The 21,019-nt window shown below is 36.1% G+C and overlaps 1 protein-coding gene across 1 annotated transcript; it reads left to right on the forward strand.

The window, feature by feature from the left end:
* The first annotated feature begins 10,644 nt into the window (after positions 1–10,644).
* On the forward strand, positions 10,645–13,322 carry LOC135964341 (olfactory receptor 13C9). Its single transcript, XM_065531071.2, has one exon. The coding sequence runs from the start codon at positions 10,645–10,647 to the stop codon at positions 11,599–11,601; it is 957 nt and encodes a 318-aa protein (XP_065387143.1). The 3' UTR covers positions 11,602–13,322.
* The last annotated feature ends 7,697 nt before the right edge of the window (positions 13,323–21,019 follow it).

Below are 21,019 nucleotides of genomic sequence, written 5' to 3' on the forward strand. Positions count from 1 at the left end.
AGATAAGACTTCTGTGTAGCTTATTGCAAACAATTTTGAGTTCTTGACATTTTAGAATTAAAAGCAACCAAATTGCACACAGGAGAGCCTGCCTTTTATTTCTGCACATATGAAAGTCATTTTCTTCTACTTGTTTAATTTATTGTTAGTACCAATAGTTTCCTAAAGAAGGAATTTTGAGTCAGCTCAAGAATCTGAGTTGTGAACCGAAGAGCATAAAGAAAATGACTTTAACTTAAAAAAATTAATGGATAACTATTAGTGGGTGACCTTCTTGTTTGTAATAAATGCATCACAGAATATCATTTTTAAAACAACTCTGCATCTTCATGGTGTTCTACCTCAGCTGCAAAATATTTCCCTAGACAAATAAATTAATTGACTCAATAGATTAGTATACTTGGTATTAATACTTAGTATTTTCAAACAATGGTTTTGGTTATGGTATAGGATTTGCCTTATAATAGTCATTTGCCAATAGGTTATGCTGCTCCTTAATTAAACAATGTTCAACATAGAAGAGAGTTTCTAATCCTGTTGACTTTGGAAAGGAGGATTGTCATCCAATTCAAGATTCCCTAAACTATGCATGCCTCCAAATAGAGCAGGAAAATGTGGATAGGACAAGATATACTCCTGTTTGGTACTATTTATGATTAGAATTTGATTGACCATAGGAGTGCAATCTCAGTTGGACAGCAAAATTCTAATAGAGGCTTTGAACAAACATCAGTAGTCTGGGGTTCATACTAAACCTGTTTCAGGGAAAGTATGAATTAAATGGAAGGCCATTCCTTCTCTTTTCTCCAAAATGTTTATTCCTATTTTAAAGTTGCTTTAAGAAAATATTTCTTTTATGCTGAGAATGAGGTAGTACATTTGGTACTCGAACATCCTCAAGACAGTTATTCCCGAAGAATTTTACTTACAAACATCCGTATGGAATCCACCCAACCCTTTTGATCCGTTTTTTTAAAAAAGATAATAGCATAGAGACCATTATTTGTATTTCTCTTGTAATGCTAGTGTAACTTCTTTTTCTTTTCTTTTCTTTTCTTTTTTTTTTTTCAAGACGGAGTCTTGCTCTGTCTCCCAGGCTGGAGTGCAGTGGTGCGATCTCAGCTCACTGCAAACTCCACCTCCCGGGTTCACACCATTCTCCTGCCTCAGCCTCCCCAGTAGCTGGGACTACAGGCGCCCACCACCACGCCGGGCTAATTTTTTGAAGTTTTTAGTAGAGACAGGATTTCACCATGTTAGCCAGGATGGTCTCGATCTCCTGACCTCGTGATCCACCCGCCTCAGCCTCCCAAAGTGCTGGGATTACAGGCATGAGCCACCGCGCCTGGCCAACTAGTGTAACTTCTTTAAACATCAGTTGATAGATTCCAAATGTTTGATCATTGAAAAAGCACTGTGTTTTAATACTTTGTGCTAGAGACTTCTGGCACTTATTTTTTTTTCTCTAAGGTGAAGTCTTATATTCTATTTGGATAAAGATATTGAAAATTTCAGACTATCAAGAGTCCCTAATAAATTATTTTTGTAGGACTTGCAGGATTGGATAATTTTGTTATCATTTTTATACTTATCTATTGTGATGAAGGGAAAATATAAAATCATCATAGTACATTTATTTAATGGAATATTTGCAACTATTAAATAACATTTTTGAAGAATTTATATTAATATAAAAATACTTATGTTAATATAGTTAAAAGAAAAACAAAACAGTATTTAGCATTGTTTGTAAAACCAAAACCTAAAGCAAGAAAACTTATTCAGAATAAAGACTGAAAAGAAATATCCAAAAGGCCAGGCACAGTGGCTCCCAGCTGTTGGGAACAGGCCCCCCAAAATCTGGCCATAAACTGGCCCCAAAACTGGCCATAGACAAAATCTCTGCAGCACTGTGACATGTTCATGATGGCCATGATGCCCACGCTGGAAGGTTATTGGTTTACTGGAATGAGGGCAAGGAATACCTGGCCCACCCAGGGTGGAAAACTGCTTAAAGGCATTCTTAAACCACAAACAATAGCATAAATGATCTGTGCCTTAAGGACAAGCTCCTGCTGCAGATAACCAGCCAAACCCATCCCTTTATTTCATCCCATCCTTTTATTTCCCACAAGGAATACTTTTAATCTATAATCTATAGAAACAATGCTTATCACTGGTTTGCTGTCAATAAATAATGTGGGTAAATCTCTGAGGCTTTCAGCTCTGAAGGCTGTGAGACCCCTGATCTCCCAATCCACCCCTCTATATTTCTGCGTGTGTGTCTTTAATTCCTCTAGTGCCGCTGGCTTAGGGTCTCCCCGACCGAGCTGGTCTCAGCACTAGCACTTTGGGAGGCTGATGCGGGCAGATCATGAACTCAGGAGTTCGAGACCAGCCTAGCCAACATGGTGAAATCCTGTGTCTACTAAAAATACAAAAATTAGCCAGGCGTGGTGGCGGGCACCTGTAAACCCAGCTACTCAGGAGGCTGAGGCAGGAGAATCACTTGAAACTGGAAGGCGGAGGTTGCAGTGAGCTGAGATCGTACCACTGCACTCCAGCCTGGGCGACAGGAGTGAAAGTCGGTCTCAAAAAAAAAAAAAAAAAAAAAAGAAAAGAAAAAGGAAAAAAAAAAGAAAAAAGGAATATCGAAAAAATTTATCTTGGTATCTTTTCTGAAATTTCTAAGTTTTTAAAATAAATATGAATACATATGGATAAAAGAAAAATATAACTCAAAAAAATGGAAGCAGGGGCATAATTATATAAGAAAGATGACTCAGTAAAAACTGTCAAATCTTAATTTAAATAGGCAATTTCTTTAGGTATCTGGAGATCACACATAAAGGCTGAGTTGTGCTGCATGCCCATTAGGATGTTTTTCACATCCAAAGTTATATCAGAAGAAATAACTGTACTTTTAAAATTTTTCTGATAGAGGAATACTTTAATGGACCCTTTAATTTTATATAAATATGACCTATGTCCCAGGTTTAATGAAATAGGTTAAAAAAACAGTAACTAAAACTTCGCCAAATAAAGTAAGTGAACAATCTCATTAGCTTGAAACTCTGTTCTGACATGACTGATTTGGAGGCTTTACTTAAGTAATGCTGGATATAGGATTTAGGGGTCCCTTGTAACTTGGCAAGAAAGAGGAGGGAAAAATGAGTAAAGAGCTTACCTTTTTATTTCTTAAAAAAAAGTACATAGTTACGAAACAAAACACAGAAGTCCAAAACCACTTTCTTTTTAGGGGGGAAGCTGTATTAGTCTGTTTTCCTGCTGCTGATAAAGACATACCTGAGACTGTGAAGAAAAAGAGGTTTAATTGGACTTACAGTTCTGCATGCCTGGGGAGGCCTCCAAATCATGGTGGGAGGCAAAAGGCACTTCTTACATGGTGGCAGCAAGAGAAAAGAAGCAAAAAAGAAACCTCTGATAAATCTATCAGATCTCATGTGACTTACTCACTATCATGAGAATAGCACGGGAAAGACTGGCCCCCATGATTCAATTACCTTCCCCACGTCACTCCCACAACACATGGGAATACTGGGAGATAGAATTCAAGCTGAGATTTGGGTGGGAACACAGCCAAATCATATAATTCCACTACTGGCCCCTCCAAATCTCATGTCCTCACATTTCAAAACCAATCATGCCTTCCCAACGGTCCCCCAAAGTCTTAACTCATTCCAGCATTAATCCAAAAGTCCACAGTCCAAAGTCTCATCTGAGACAAGGCAAGTCCCTTTCACTCATGAGTCTGTAAAATCAAAACCAAGCTAGTTACTTCCTAGATACAATGAGGGTACAGACATTGGGTAAATGCAACCGTTCCAAATTGGAGAAACTGGCCGAAACAAAGGGGTTATAGAGCCCATGCAAGTCCGAAATCCAGCAGGGCAGTTAAATCTTAAGGCTCCAAAATGATCTCCTTTGACTCCGGGTCTCACATCTAGGTCATGCTGATGCAAGAGGTGCATTCCCATGGTCTTGGGCAGCTCCTACCCTGTGGCTTTGCAGGGTACAGCCTCCTTCCCAGCTACTTTCACAGGCTGGTATTGAGTGTTTGTGGCTTTTCCAGGTGAATGGTGAAAGCTGTTGGTGGATCTACCATTCTGGGGTCTGGAGGACCGTGGCCCTCTTCTCACAGCTTCACTAGGCAGTGCCCCAGTAGGGACTCTGTGTGGGGGCTCCAACACCACTTTTCCCTTCTGCCCTGCCCTAGCAGAGGTTCTCCATGAGTATCCCATCCCTGCAGCAAATTTCTTCCTGGGCATCCAGGTGTTTCCATAAATCTTCTGAAATCTAGGCGGAGGTTTCCAACCTCCAATTCTTGACTTCTGTACACTTGCAGGCTCAACACCATGTGGAAGCTGCCAAGGCTTGGGGCTTACCCCCTCTGAAGCCACGACCTGAGCTCTTCATTGGCCCTTTTTAGCCACATCTGGAGCAGCTGGGACGCAGGGCACCAAGTCCCTAGGCTGCACCAAGCAGGGGGTCCCTGGGCCTGTGAAACCATTTTCTCCTAGGCCTCCAGCCTGTGAGGGGAGGAACTGCAATGAAGACCTCTGACATGCCTTGGAGACAATTTCCCCATTGTCTTAGGGACTAACTTTCGCTTCTGGTTGCTTATGCAAATTTCTGTAGCAGGCTTGAATTTCTCCTCAGAAAATGGGCTTTTCTTTCCTATCACATTGTCAGGTTGCAAATTTTCCAGACTTTTATGCTCTGCTTCCCTGATAAAACTGAATGCCTTTAATAGCACCCAAGTTACCTATTGAATACTTTGCTGCTTAGAAATTTCTTCTGCCAAATACCCTAAATCATCTTTCTCAAGTTCAAAGTTCCAAAAATCTCTAGGGCAGGGGCAAATTGCCACCAGTCTCTTTGCTAAAACATGACAAGAGTCACCTTTGCTCCAGCTCCCAACGACTTTTTGTCTCCATCTGAGACCACCTCGGCCTGAACCTTATTGTCCATATCGCTACCAACATTTTGGGTAAAGCCATTCAACAAGTCTGTAGGAAGTTCCAAACTTTCCCACATTTTCCTGTCTTCTTCTGAACCCTCCAAACTGTTCCACCCTCTGCCTGTTACCCAGTTCCAAAGTGGCTTCCACAGTTTCAGGGATCTTTTCAGCAACCCCCCACTCTACTGGCACCAATTTACTGTATTAGTCCATTTTCCTGCTGCTGATAAAGACATACCTGAGACTGTGAAGAAAAAGAGTTTTAATTGGACTTACAGTTCCACATGGCTGGGGAGGCCTCAGAATCATGGTAGGAGGCGAAAGGCACTTCTCACTTGGTGGCAGCAAGAGAAAACGAGGAAGAAGCAAAAGTGGAAACCCCTGATAAACCCGTCAGATCTCATGAGACCTATTCACTATTGCGAGAATAGCTGGGAAAGACTGGCCTCCATGATTCAATTACCTTCCACTGGGTCGTTCCCACAACACGCAGGAATTCTAGGAGATACAATTCAAGTTGAGATTTGGGTGGGGACACAGCTAAACCATATCAGAAGCTTAGCCACGTGGTGACAGATCCGAACTTAAGATGGCCAGGAAGCAATTCCTTGTGATCTGGGATGGTTTTCGCATTGCCTCCTCCCATTGTAAATTAGATAAGATTTTTATGCCAATAAATCTAGGGAATAGCGGTATATCTGTTTAGGTGAATTTTTTGGAAATCCTTACAGTATGGAGTGAGATGAAGTTACAAATTAGCTTCTGGAGTTACAATAAAAAAGCTGAATAGCTTCTACATTTCTATTGTATGATTTAAACATTTATGAATTTGTTGTGAATTTCAAAATGCCACCCACATTTACAATAACATCTAAATTCCAATTTCAGAGCAAAATACAATTATTTCTAGATTAGTTGTACATTAAAACTTGTTTTTTCTTTACTTATTAATTTAACAAAAACAAATGACATAATATGTATAAAACCCTTATAATGAGGTCCAGAAATTTGTATTCTATTATTATTATTGTTAATAATCAAGACTTAATGTAGCCTGAGTTCTTTCTACTGTACTACATACAAGACGACATGAGAGGATAAAAAAAGGTCTGGACCAAGTCATTAGAATGTATTTGGAGAAAGGATCTCAGCAGTATATAGTAATAGATTGAAAATGTGATAAGACATGTCTTCAAGACTTCTGATTGGTTATGTAAATTACAATAATGGGTCTCATATAATTAAGTCTTTAGGGCATTATTCTTGAAATTTCTAAAAGTTTTGAATATCTTTTGCCTGAAGCAATTTAAAGTTATGACTTAGAAATTTGCAGAAGCCCCGGAGAGCAAGAAATATTTAAATTGCCTCCCTGGGCCCAAGGAAGATTCTTCAGAGAATTTACTGGGTCTTCTCAATGGAACAATGTTTCCACCTGGGCTTCAAGGGCAAATGAAATGTGCCATATTCACAAAATGAACTGCCCAGTATTTTCTTCTCCTCTTACTTTTGAACTAGCAGAACCAAATTACTCTCCCTTTGTAAATGTATCTGATGTAATGTATGCAGTTTTGAAACAATTTAGAAATAATACTTTGTTATCAATGTTTTACAGATAATATACCCTGTGTCATTATGGCTTCCAAACAGTAATCCGTTCTTCAGAAATTCCTCAGCTTCACAGAAAATTTTGTTGAACAGCCTAAAAATAGAAGATCAAGGCAAAACAATCTGCTGTGCATTGCAACCTAGGAAGTGAGCTGACCTTCCATTTAGAGGTAATTGCTGAAGCCATACTACTATCACAAATCTAAGGGGGTGGGGTGGGGGGTGGTTAGCCTTATGAAATGAATTGAAATAAGCCATGTCTTTTGAAAATGTGATATTTCTTATTAGAGAAAGTGTACAGGAAGTCTAAAAAATCCATGAGGATTGTCTCAGATATAGTTAGAAAATTGAAAAAAAGAAAAAATATTACCAAAAGACTACTTGCATATCCAAAGTAATCTGAGCATTCAAAACAGATGATGTTTAGGTGTATAGTTGTTTTCATGAACAGTCCTATTGCGGAATAGGTTTATAATTTCTAACTGGGAATAATGATTCATTGATCAAAATATAGTTTTGTGGTCCTCACTTTATTACAGGCACACAGATATGTATCTAACAGTATCATCTCTCTTCTGCTGCTCAATAGGCTGCCAATCTGTACTCTTGATCCAGAATGCAAAGAAGTCTGTTACCACCAAAGTTCTGATTCTGTGGCCATTTAAATCACAGCACCAATTCAGTTTGATTTTATTCAGTTTAGCAAATGTTCGTCCAATACTAACCATAAGTGGACAGTGTTCTAGCATAGTCCTTGTCCCAGAACCTCTAACTAGGCATACTACTTGAAACACAAATACTTTATTACTTGTTCTTGAATATATCTTTGAATTTGTGAAAAATGCAAATGAAGAGGAGCAATGAGTCTTTAGTTAATAGGAAGAATTTTGACTTGCTTGCCTGAGTATTTTGGAGAAGTTTGAATATTTTTAATTTTTTTGTTGCTGGTAATGCATTTGTATGGTGACTTTAGATGTAACATTTGTGAGATACACACAGACATTTAGATTTTAGATGAATGAATTGAAATAGCCTCTATTTAAAAATGTCACCCTATACGCTCCTTGTTTTAAACTGCAATGGACTTTTGTTATAATGGTATAACACTGTTCACTGCAAAGTGAGTAGGCTTTGGTAAAATGCGCATCCATCTCATATCATGGATGTGATAAAAAAAAAAATAGGTTGAGTTAGATGAAAGGAGACTTGATACCTGAGAAAGTGTGATTGATGAAATTCTGAAGATACTTGTGCAGCAGTTGATACTGGTGACAGAGATATAAAAGAATATTTGAGAGAAGAACAAGTCAGTAGAAGATAAAAAGAAACAAAAAATAGTGCTTACTACATGCTATGTACTTTACATGCATTGCCTATTTATTCTCCCGAGAACCCCATTATAAGCCTATTAAGACCACCATGTTATAGATGAAGATAGTGAGATTCAGAGAATTTATAAATTGCCCATGGTCATAGCTAGTAACTCACCAAGATAGGACTTAAGCACTTGTCCTCTCTATTAGACAAAGTGGACTTGACACAATAATAGCTGCATTGTGGCAGTGGTTAGAAGAACGTTTCTTACCATGAAATTGCTTCTCAGTCACAATTTAACGGGGAATTGGAATTGAGGTGGCTTTATTTATAACATAGCATTTAAAAAGTGAATCTAGGATTTAGATAAAAAAGGATGTATTTCTAGGGTATGAAAGAATCTCAAAGTGTAAAAAGTGGAGTTGATGGAAATAAGGGGCAAAATAGGCTGAAAGGAGAAATACCCTTATAATGGCCAAAGGCAGATCTGGTTAGTTAGATAATGGTTGAAATAGGTTCAAAGAACTCAATTTAGATCTTAAACTTGTGCCAAGCTTTGTGAATAAATAAAAATGGCCTATGTGTTAAGTGCCTGGTTTGTTTTCAGAAGTTACTTTTGTTTTGTGAACTAAGTGGAGCATTTTCATCAATGGACAATGACACTACTGGAAATTTGTTTGTGTAGAGGGGTGGTGGGGTTGGGAGAAATGACTGTTCCCGAGGAAAAATTAAGAGATAGCTTGAGACTTTCTGAGGCAAGGTTAAGCAAAATTCACCATTCCCAATTCCCAGGGAATGGCTATTTTCCAGTGGATTTTTTCCTGCAGTATTACCCAAAGTGAGATGTGCTGTCAGAACATGTCTCTTTAGTCATAGGCTTTCTTTGCATCATGTTCAATGGGACTTAGGCAGCAACCAATTAAAATGGCAACTAAAAGGTGTTTCCATTAGAGAATGAGAAGACAAACCAGCTACTGGGAGACAATATGTGCAAGTCACATGATAAATAATTCCTATCCAAAATATATAAAGAACTCTCAAAACTCAACAAGAAAAAATAAACCTCAATTAAAAATAAGCAGTAGAACCAGCAGGGTGGTGCATGCCTGTAGTTCTGTGTTCTGGTTAAGTTGGTGGTTATATGAATCTATAGTCCCAGCTACTCTGGATGGCTTGAGGCCACGTGTTTGAGGACGACCTGGGAGAAACAGCGAGACCCCATTTTGTTAACAAAAAAAGGGGACAAAAGATATGAATGGATACATTACTAAAGAATGGAAAAAAATATAGAAAGAGGTTCAACATCATTTGTCATCAAGGAAATGTAAAATAAAATCATAATTAAATATGAATATGTATCTATTAGAATGAATGAATAATTACTGACAATATTAAATGATGATATGGAAAGCAAGGGACGCTCTCATACGTTGTTGGTCGAAATGCAAAACTGGTACAGCCACTCTGGAAAACTGTTTGGCAGCTTCTTATACATTTAAGCATGCTTATTATCTCATTCCTGGATATTTATTCTAAAAAAAAAAAAAAGCTTTTGGTCATACAAAAATTGAGGCAGAAATATTTATAGTAGCTCTTTTCATAATTGCCAGAAACTGGAAACAATCCAAATGTCCTTCAAAAGGTGAACAGATAGGCAAAATACAGTAATCTACTCAATAGAATACTATTTAGCAGTAACAATTTGAATGGATCTCAGAGGCTTTAAGTGAAAGAAACCCAACTCCCGTGGCAGTGGCTCATATGATTCTATTTATATGACATTCTGGTAAAGGTAAAACTATAGGGATAGAAAATATCAGTGGTTGCCAGGATGTATAGGTAGGTGGAAGAGGTGACTAAGAAAAGAATATCACAAAGAAGTGTTTTGGGGTAACAGAAGAGTTCTGTGTTCTGGTTATGGCCGTGGTTATATGAATCTATACATGTTTTAAAATTCATAGAACCACACACTAAAAGATAAAAAGTCAATTTATGGTATGACATCTAACTGTATGATAATTTTAAAAAACAAAAAAAAAATTCCACCCCTAACCAAAGAAAAATGTGTTTGCACTTTAACACTAAAATTTTGGATTATTGGGCTTTACGTGCATTGGTCGTGTTCTCTGGATAATCAGGAACACAGTAATCACTGGTTGGGTTCATTTCTGATGATTCTACCTCCAGGTTGACACACTTCTTTCAGTGTTGGAATACACATGGGTTATTTTTGAGTTCTCCTGACCTGGGAGTGAGGTTTTAAAGTAAATTACCAAATCTCTTATGCAATATACTCTGTATTGCTTTTATAATTCACTTAAAAACTTCAGGCAAGTATGAGTCACAAGCAGGTAATCTTGGAGTCTATAGGCTGTGCTGCACAGTAGTTATATGATTTTAGGCTGAACTCTCTCTCACTTAAGGTTTTCTTATCTTTCAAACGATAATGTGGAGTTTAAAGGAAGCAACATGTGAAAAAAAACATCACAAAGTTCCTGGCCAAGAATAAGTGATCAATATCACAAGCTTTCCCCTCTTATTTCTCTACCTGCATTGTTCATTCTTTTCATTCCCTTTCCCTATATTCCTTCCTCCTCTTCCCTATTTTCTCTCTTTCTTCAATACTTTTATTGCGTTCATGGCAAATTTTTATATTTGTATATTGGTATACTTGCATTTACCATGTAAATAAATTATATAAAATTTTTTTTTTGACTTCTTACAGGTAAAAGAGAGACATTTAAATGGAATGGGAAAACCAAACCATTCTGGTGGAATTTTTTCTGAAGGGACTTTCTGGTTACCCAAGGCTTGAGTTACTCTTTTTTGTGCTAATATTCTTAATGTATGTGGTCATCCTTCTAGGCAATGGTACTCTCATTTTAATCAGCATCTTGGATCCTCACCTTCACACCCCTATGTACTTCTTTCTGGGGAACCTCTCCTTCTTGGACATCTGCTACACCACCACCTCTATTCCCTCCACCTTGGTGAGCTTGCTTTCAGAAAGAAAGACCATTTCCCTTTCTGGCTGTGCAGTGCAGATGTTCCTTGGCTTGTCCATGGGGACAACAGAATGTGTGCTCCTGGGCATGATGGCCTTTGACCGCTATGTGGCTATCTGTAACCCTCTGAGATATCCCGTCATCATGTGCAAGGATGCCTATGTACCCATGGCTGTTGGGTCCTGGTTTGCAGGGATTGTCAACTCTGCAGTACAAACTACATTTGTAGTACAATTGCCTTTCTGCAGGAATAATGTCATCAATCATTTCTCCTGTGAAATTCTAGCTGTCATGAAGATGGCCTGTGCTGACATCTCAGGCAATGAGTTCATCATGCTTGTGGCCACAATATTGTTCACATTGATGCCACTGCTCTTGATTATTATCTCTTACTCATTAATCATTTCCAGCATCCTCAAGATTCACTCATCTGAGGGGAGAAGCAAAGCTTTCTCTACCTGCTCAGCCCATCTGACTGTGGTCATAATATTCTATGGGACCATCCTCTCCATGTACATGAAGCCCAAGTCTAAGGAGACATTTAATTCAGACTACTTGGAAGCTACCGACAAAATTATATCCATGTTCTATGGGGTGATGACTCCCATGATGAATCCTTTAATCTACAGTCTTAGAAACAAGGATGTGAAGGAGGCAGTGAAACACCTACTGAACAGAAGGTTCTTTAGCAAGTGAGTGCAAAATGTACTGGAATATGAACACACTCGATATTGTTGAAACTTCAGAATTATGTTAGAATTTTGGATACTTTTACTGTTTTTCTGCATTTTCATATGTTATGTTAAAATAATGAGATACAGCATTTCAAAGTTATTGCATATCCACTCTAGAGAATTTGCAACATACAGGGTAGTAGGATAAAGAAGAAAGAGAGGTTACCTATTACTCTAATAGTAGGAAATGGCCACTTTTCAACATTTTGAACAGTATCTTTCATATTATGTTTTATTTTTCTGCATTGGAATTGGTTGCGATGTGCCTTTTTATGTTCACTTTTTTACATAACGTTATTTCATAGGCAACATTTCATTGAATCTTTCAAAATAAATAAAGCCATCTGTTGTAGAAAAAGCAAAACAGAAAATGCCCAACATACTGCACTCACACTTTCCAGTGGCACGCCTTGTGTTATAATTTCACATTAATCTTCAGATCCTGTTGAGTCATAAAATACTATTTTCTTGTTCTGTATTTAATTTTTTTTTTTTGTGAAGCTGAGTATTTGGGACTATCAAGGCAGAGTAGATAAATAGAGTTTAAAAGTAAGGCCTGCTGCAATCAATCAGGATATCCTGCTTTATGGTCTTTCTTTGCTTTAACTTATAAGTTGGCTTTTGCATAAAGAACATTTTGCAAAATTAAAAATGGGTTTGAAAATCAGTCTACTGGTCCAGATAATAACGTGGACTAGTTTTGGGTTGAATGGAGTGTCCTATCAATGCCCATTTAGAAGATGCCAGATTTCTTTGCTATCCCAAGGAAATTCCAACATTTTTCCAAGTCTTAGAAGAATGTCCAAGCTCTTCATTTTTAGTATGAATACTATTCCAGTCTTGTCTCTGTTACTAACCAGGTTGATTTGAGGAAGAAGAGGATTTGGGAATGTCAGACACTATCTTGCTTTTCCTTGTTTTTTATGTCAATTTTTTACTCTATGTGAAGAACATTTTAAATTTACAGCCCAAGATGAATGACAGAGTGTGCTCAGGAGTGAACCACATTCTAAGAAATCAGTTTGGCTGAATCAATTTTTATTAATGGACCAGCGAATGTAGATTATATTGGGCATGAACATGTTTTACACAGACAAATAAGAATTACCTGCTTGTGGAATCTTTTGGGTTTAGTCACTCATTTAATCTTCCCAAGTTCACTTGTTAATTTTAGTGGAAGGAATATTAAACAGTCACAAACTATATTTAAATATATCCATCATAGTTGTTTACAGATTAAATCTGATGGCAAGAGTTGAGATCGTTGATAATTAAATTTACATCCTGACAAAATAGGCTGTGAGAATCTATTAGTTCCCATACACCAGTTCATTGGACTTTTTGCACCCACTAAGAATTCCCGGTAGGAAGAAAACCCTGGCAGTCAGGCATTTTATGTTTGACCCCCAGGCAGGTTGTCTTGAATGCTCAAATTCTAATTCTGTTTTCCTTCACAGCTTAAATCCAGCCACCCTCATTAATCCTCTGGGATGACTGAGGTAGCTCCATAGTCTTATATCAGATTTATACCTTTCTCTTTATTATACTTTAAATTCTATGGTACATGTGCTCAACATGCAGGTTTGTCACATAGGTATATATGTGCCATGTTGATTTGCTGTTCCCATCGACTCATGATTTACATTAGGTATTTCTCCTAATGCTATCCTTCTCCCAACACCCCACCCCCTGACAGGCCCTGGTGTGTGATGTTCCCCGCCCTGTGTCCAGGTGTCCTCATTGTTCAATTCCTACCTATGAGTGAGAACATGCAGTGTTTGGTTTTCTGTCCTTGTGACAGTTTGCTGAGAATGATAGTTTCCAGCTTCATCCATGTCCCTGCAAAAGACATGAACTCATCCTTTTTTATGGCTGCATAGTATTCCATGGTGTATATGGGCCACATTTTCTTACAGTATTATATACTGCTTGAGGATATCTTTTCTTTTCTTGCCTTCTTTTACCTTCTCTTTCTGTCCCTGCCTTCCTTCCTTTATCCTTTTCCCATTCCTCCATCCTTCTCTTCCTTCTGTCCTTCCATTCTTTTATTTACAGTATGTATCACCATTAGAATTAATGAAAATATATCAATGTCAAAGAGTATACCAATAAACTCATCGTTACATGAAAATATAAATTGAAAATGCATTTAATATCTCTAACTTGCCAAACATTACAGCTTAGCCTGGCCTACCTTAAATATGCTCAGAAGACTTACATTAGCCTATGGGTGGGCAGAATCATGTAACACAAAGCCTATTTTATATTAAAGTGTTGATTATCCTAAGTAATTTATTGAATACTGTGCTGAAAGTGCAAAATAGAATGGTTGTATGGGTTCTTGACGTAGTTTTTACTGAATGCATATTATTTCACACCATCTATAAATATATGTTTATTCAGAGTCAGCTTTTACTCTAAACTAAATCCATAAGGTGAATGGACAATTTGTGTACAGAAAACATCAATTATACTTCCAAAATGATGAGAGAGATAGAGATAGAGAGAGAGAGAGAGAGAGACTGAGAGAGAGAAAGAGAGAGAGAGGAGCTCCCTTCTGATTTTGTGTGTGAAATAGAGTAATAGGCCTCCCATAATTAGGTCTTCAGGGCTTCACTTCTGAAGTTACATAAGTTTTATATGCCTTTCATCTTGCAGGCCATTTAAAGTTATGCACAGAGGTTTAGAAGAGTCCTTAAGAGCAGAATATTTAAATCGTTTCTTAAATCCTGAGGCAGATCTTTAGGAATTTGTGGGTCTCCACAATGGGATGGTATTTCAGCATGCACTTCAGAGGCAAATTCAATTTGCCCTAGTCCTAAAATTTATTGCCAAATACGAATTTTCTTTCTATTTTTAAACTAGAGGAATCCGATGATACTTTTTCTGAACTAGAGAAATTTCATGACACTTTGTTCTAGTAATCATGTCCATAACACCATGTTTCTATAAACATCAACTAGTCAATCAATTTCTACGACAAAATGATTACTCACTCTTCTTGCCTTTTTGGAGATTCAGCTACTAATGAGTGGCTGTGAAGACTGGCTGCAAGTAGAAAAGTAAGACAAAATTGTTGCTGTTGCAACTTATAAAGAGAGACAACCGCTGGTTTGGAGGTAAGTTATTGCAAAAACAAGAACAGTGTTTCAACTGTAAGCCAGACTTGGACTGATCGGTTAAATCAGTTTGAAAATGATATTTTTTTCCCGTCATTTGAGAGTGACTTTGAATATTGGAAATGGAATTTAAGTGTCTATTCGCTGGAATGTAGTAGGAACAAAATAAAAGCCGTGAGACCAAAAGAGGGGTTATGCATGCAAAGGCAATTGAACAAAAACTGAATTTGCCCAGCCCTTACGAATTACTTTTTGTCAGTGTGCAGTTTTTTATGACATTACAAAGTACTTGGACACTGTGTCATCTACTTTAGCTAATTAAAGCTCATTACACAGTAAATAGCAGATTGTGTGTTCTTTAGTACAGAATTCATATTAAACAAATCCTTGACTGTGGTTCCCTAGTGGTAACTCAGGTCCATTTGGTTCAGTTACCCATGAACAAGGTGGACTGTGTGCTACATACTGTGCCAGAGACCCTTTATACAACAATATCATGTGAGGAGAACATTATGACAAATTTGGAAAATTAAAAAAAAGCTAAATAATCTCTTGGGATCTGAAACCTATAATTTGCCAAAGGAATGCACAGTCAGAAAGAGACCATCTTAGGGAATATCCGTATGTGCTTGCATTAGCTTTGGTGACTATTTTGAATATTTGCTTTTCTGTCATTAGGTCATAGTAACTTTCCTTTTCCTCTTTTATGTTAATAGGCTTGCTCAAGATGTTAAAATAGTTTCAGTCAAGAAAAACTCAGCCATGTTAAGTTTTCAAACTAGGAACTCACTGGCACCTTATTAAAATCCTATCTTTTATACCTAATGTAAATGATGAGTTAAGGGGTGCAGCACACCAACATGGCACATGTACACATATGTAACAAACCTGCACGTTGTGCACATGTACCCTAGAACTTAAAGTATAATAATAATAATAAAAAAGACTTCAAAAAAAAAGACAAGGTTTTATATCCAATAAAACTGTCAAGTATAAGAGGACACAATAAACTTATCAACATGAAAAAAAACCCTATCTTTTTTATGAAATAGATTGACTTCGATAAAAGGCGGATCTTTTGGATGATTTTTCTTTTCTGCCACCTAATTCACTCGCATCCAAAGGGTTGGAGTGACCATGATAAAATGTATCAGAATTTTTTAAAAATGAAAATAATACCATTCATTAGAACATTGTGTGCAGTCTGGCTAAGTAAGCTACATATCCCTGACCTCATGGAAGGATGATAATGACTAGTTCAGGGATGTAAAAAAACTCTTAACAGAATGAAAAGTCATAAAAGACAAGCATGAAGGAAACCACTAACAATAGGAACCATTCCTGTGCTAAGTGAGTTACACACATCATTTCATTTAATCTTACGCACAAGTACATGGTATAGATGTTGTCCATATCTTCATTCTACTGATGATGATGGCGATCAGAGACATGTCCAGGTCACCTAGTTAACAAGGGGCAGAGATGGCATTTGAACCAAGCCTCCTCCAAAGTCTGTGACCTTGACAATATTATGAAATATGCTTGATAGTGTATCTTGTAGCACAGAGGTAGCTCATGAAACAATGATATTTGCAGAGAGCAGATTTTTACAGGTGTGCATATAATCTCTATTATTCAAAGAACTCCACATTGCAATATGCTCTTTGGGGTCTCAAGTAGTTAATATCTTAATCAAGAAAATCTGAAAAATTCTAGAAAATGTAAATTTTATTATAAGCTACAGAATGATAGGAGGAATTAGAATAGGGAAATCAGGTTGGGTTTGAAGTGATCCCGAGGAGACTAATTATGTCTTGAAATTGAGAAGATGGACCTGAGATTCAGAGCGAAGTACCTCATAACGTTAGGTGGAAGAAGTATTCTGAAGATAAAAGGCTCCTTGAACCTGAAAATGGAAAAGAATAATAGCCAAAATGTACTGAGCCGTAATTTTATTCCAGGAACTTTCTTAGATCATAAAAACATTAAAACGTTTAGTGGAAAAAAAGTGACATGGAATTGGATGTTAGACCCTAAGCCAGGTCAAAGAGTAGCCTAGAGCTTGTTGGTAGGAAATGAGACAGACATAGTACTGCAAGTCCTATTGATATTAAATAAATTATCTTAAGTATTGGGAATGTGACTATAAAGTACCTGTTCATCCTCAGCAGTTACCATTTAGTGTGTGATATTGAACAAGTTAGAACAATTTTCAAACATATGTAGTTATGTCCTACGGCAATGGATGGCATTAATGTAGTGTGCTATTGGAAAGATGAAAGGAGAAAGGCTAGGAATCCACAAACAAGAACTCTTTAGCTTAAATATTATTTTATTAATAGGAAATATATTCACAAGGTTCAAAATTTTTAAAATATACTAAAGGATACTGTTAACACTCCCACCCCAATTAATAAGCTATATATTCCCTTTTGTGGGGATAACAAGCTATTGTTTATTTTTCTAGAGCTAGATCTTTGCTCTATGTGTGAGCAAAAGTACGTACATGTATATAAACACATATACATATACATATATAATCTTTTTTACACAAATGATAGTGTGCCATGTACACTGTTTGATGATTACTTTTCCATTTAATGTTTCTTGAAGATCTTTCCCCATCAGTGCACAAAACATCCTTACTGCTTTTGACAGCAGTATAGTGTTACATTGTTTCTATGTTTTCTTCTTGTGGAAATTTAAATTGTTTGCTACATCTGCTGTTACAAATAATACTTTAATGAATCCACTTGTACTAAAATCACTTTAACATGTGCCAGTATATCTGTATGATAATTACTCAGAAGTAAGTCTGTAGTCAAATGTTATATGTATGTATTAGTTATTTTGATAAATATTGCCACAGAGTGGGAGGTATTAGGGAATTTCTGCTTGAAAGTTCCCTGGGATTTTGGTCACTGGTTTCTTAAATATTCTCTTCAGCTAATAACAAAGTATCAAATAGGATAAAGATATGTCAATTAATGATAACAGGCACAATTTGTGTGTATACTGTATATATAATAATTCATATATTTATGTTATATATAACATATTTTCTATATATAAAATAGATAACTATGTGTTGCATTTTGTATGTAACTATCTTTATTATTTCCTTAAGCTACATCCCAGACACAGAATGTGTAGGTCAAAATTCACAAACTTTTGCCTGCGAGATAAAAGGAAGACATTTGATAATCTATAGGGATTGATCTGAGTATATATTACTCACATTCTCATCTGAGGAAAATTTCTGCAAATATACTATAATCAAACACAAAACAATAAATACAATCCTCAAGGATCAATAATGATCAATGAATAGATGTATAGACAGGTAGACACATTGACTATCCAAGCTTGTATAATCTAAAGACTGAAAAAGAACTTTCAGAAAGGCAGATTGTAAGGACTTTGTAAGTATTCTACCAGTAAAACCTAGGAATTAGGAGATTAGGATAAAAGTGGGGGAGTAAAAGTATTCTGAGTTTTGGCTTCATTTCCATTTCAGGGATAATTAAGGTGATTAGAGCACACCCTACTGGAGAAAACAGTTTATGGCCTTAGAAGTTAAATTATGAGACGAGAGAAAAAGAAGGCAATCACTTACTGAATGAAAAAAAATGAGCAATGTTCAAGTTAATGAAACCAAATAGTGAATGACAACTTCATCACTTAGCGAAAATAAAAAAGTGGGAAAAAGAGAATGTAATAATTCAAATAATAAAAATAAAGCATGATGGAAAGAATAAGATGTAGTACATTAATAATTAAGTTAAATAGAGTAGTCTGAATATTCTCATAAATGACTCCGACATTTAAAAAGTAGTTAAAATGTACTCAGATATTTGTTATTTAAAAGTAGTATACTTTAAATAAAGTATAAAAGAGAAGTTAAAAATAAGAAGTTATACAAAGAGATAGCAGACAAAAGCAAACTAAAAGAAAGCGGGAGAGTAATATAAATATCATAAAAGTAGAATTAAACTTTAAAGTGTCAAATGGAATAAAGATACATCATTAACAATCAGTTATAATTTATGAAGACGATATATTAAGCATAAATCTATCTACACTAAACAACATAGAAACTAAGCCTATATAACAAAAGGATCCTAGGTATACAAGAATGATAACAATATTTACATAGAATTCATTAAATCTAGGTGGCAGAAAATAGGTTATTTCAAAGATTTTAACAATGTATTTAATAAATTTTACATGTATACATGTTTTGTCCATGTATTTAAAACTATGTATCTTCCCAAAGAGAAATCACATTTTTTGGTTAACATTTACAACATACATCATGTAATTGGCTGCACAAAAGTTCATAACTAGAGAATTATAGGTCAGGTTTTCTATTAAAATAAAATGGGCTCTGGCGTAGTAGCTCATGCCTCTGACCCCAGCACTTTGAGAGGCTGAGGTGGGCGGATCACTTGAGTTCAGGAGTGCAAGACCAGCAAGGGCCACATGGAGAAACCCTGTCTCTACCAAAAACACAAAAATTAGCCAGGCATGGTGGTGCATGCCTATAGTCCCAGCTACTCAGAAGGCTGAGACAGGAGAATGACTTGAACCAGGGAGGTAGAGGCTGCAGTGAGTCAAGATGGCGCCACTGCACCCTAGACTGAATGACAGAGTGCGACTTTGTCTCAGAAAAAAATAAAAATAAAAATAAATAAATAAATAAAATAAAATAAAAAGGGAAATAATAAAGATAGAATGAAAATACTTAATCACTAAATAATGAAGAAAGATGCTTGGATTTAAGAGGAACTAAACAGAAAAATGAAAATAATTATCTAGAAACCAGTAAAAAAATTCTCATAAAATACTAAGTCTATAACAAAACAAAAAGTGCTCTAAGTGCCTTCATTAGAGCAAGAAATAGAGGAGTAAGGAGGAGGAAATAAAAATTTTTCTTATTTCAAGAAATTAGAAAAATAGTATTAGAATATAGAAAATAGAAATTAGAAATCAGAAAATTAGAAAAATAGATCCAAATAAACAAGAAACTTATGAAGACAGAAACTTAATGAAATGCAAAAAGTCAAGAGGATAAAGCTATTCTAAAGCTGGTTTTTTTTTTTTTTTTTTTTTTTTTTTTTTTAAAGACCTGTAATATAGGAAAACCCCTTGGGAGTCAAATAAAGAAAAAAAGAAAGTCAAACAGGCATCATAATGAAAGTGAGAACTTTTCATGTAAGGGAGGACACAAGAATTATAAAGATCAAATGCAACTCTGTGACAAAGCATTTGTTAAAGAAATGAGTACTTTTCTAGCAAAATATAAAGTATCAGAATCAACTACTATCAAATTACCATACTGAAATCTTCTTTCTGAGCAATCATAGTTTTTATCTGATATTTCTTTTGAAATATTAGTACTGTTAATTAGATTACAAGGTATTCTAGTCCGTGAGCCAAATTCTCTTTGCAAAATGAGTATTTGAGTTCGAATTCTGAAGCCATACTGCTTGGGTTTAAGTCCTGGCTCTTTCATTTATTTGTCTGTATGAAACTGACCTTAAGAAAATTACTTAACTTTTCTGTGCCTTATTTTCCGCTGTACACAACAGGCTTGGTGATACTAATAGTAACAGTAATTATCTCATAGGCTTGCTATTCAGACTCCATTATGTAATGAACAAAGAAATCAGTTAATAGAGGATTGGTGCAGAGTAAGAAATGTAGCAATTATTTTGCCTTTGATTTTGTCCATTCATCCAACAAATGTTTTTGAACATTTGCGTTGGTGTCTGTTCTATTCTACCTACAGATGCTGTGGAAGTAAGCAAGAATAAGTACCAGCCCTAATGAAGTTTACATTTTACTGGGAAAGAGAGACAATATACGTGACATAGTATAATTTCAAGGAGTGATAAGACCATTGATCTATTGTGTGGTGATTTATAGCCAATAAAAATAGTTTAGTGTTCAGTTATACATAATACAATGCTCATTTCTATTATAACCTTCAGCTTACATATGTGATGACAGATATGACAGAAAGTTCAGGCTTCAATAAGACGGTTTAGGTTTGAATCTCAGCTCTGCTATATGCTATTTACCTTTGATCAAGTTTACTTAACATACCCACTTTGATTTATTCTTCTGTAAAATATAGATACTAATACCCCTCTCCTAGAACTGTGATGAGATTAAATGAATTAAATGGCTGTAGCATGAAACACGTTAGTTTTATCTTTCCTTCCCTCTCTCCATTCACTCATTCGTTCATTCCCTTCC

This window comes from Macaca fascicularis, chromosome 15 (genome assembly GCF_037993035.2).
Source record: "Macaca fascicularis isolate 582-1 chromosome 15, T2T-MFA8v1.1".
Lineage (NCBI taxonomy): Eukaryota > Metazoa > Chordata > Mammalia > Primates > Cercopithecidae > Macaca > Macaca fascicularis.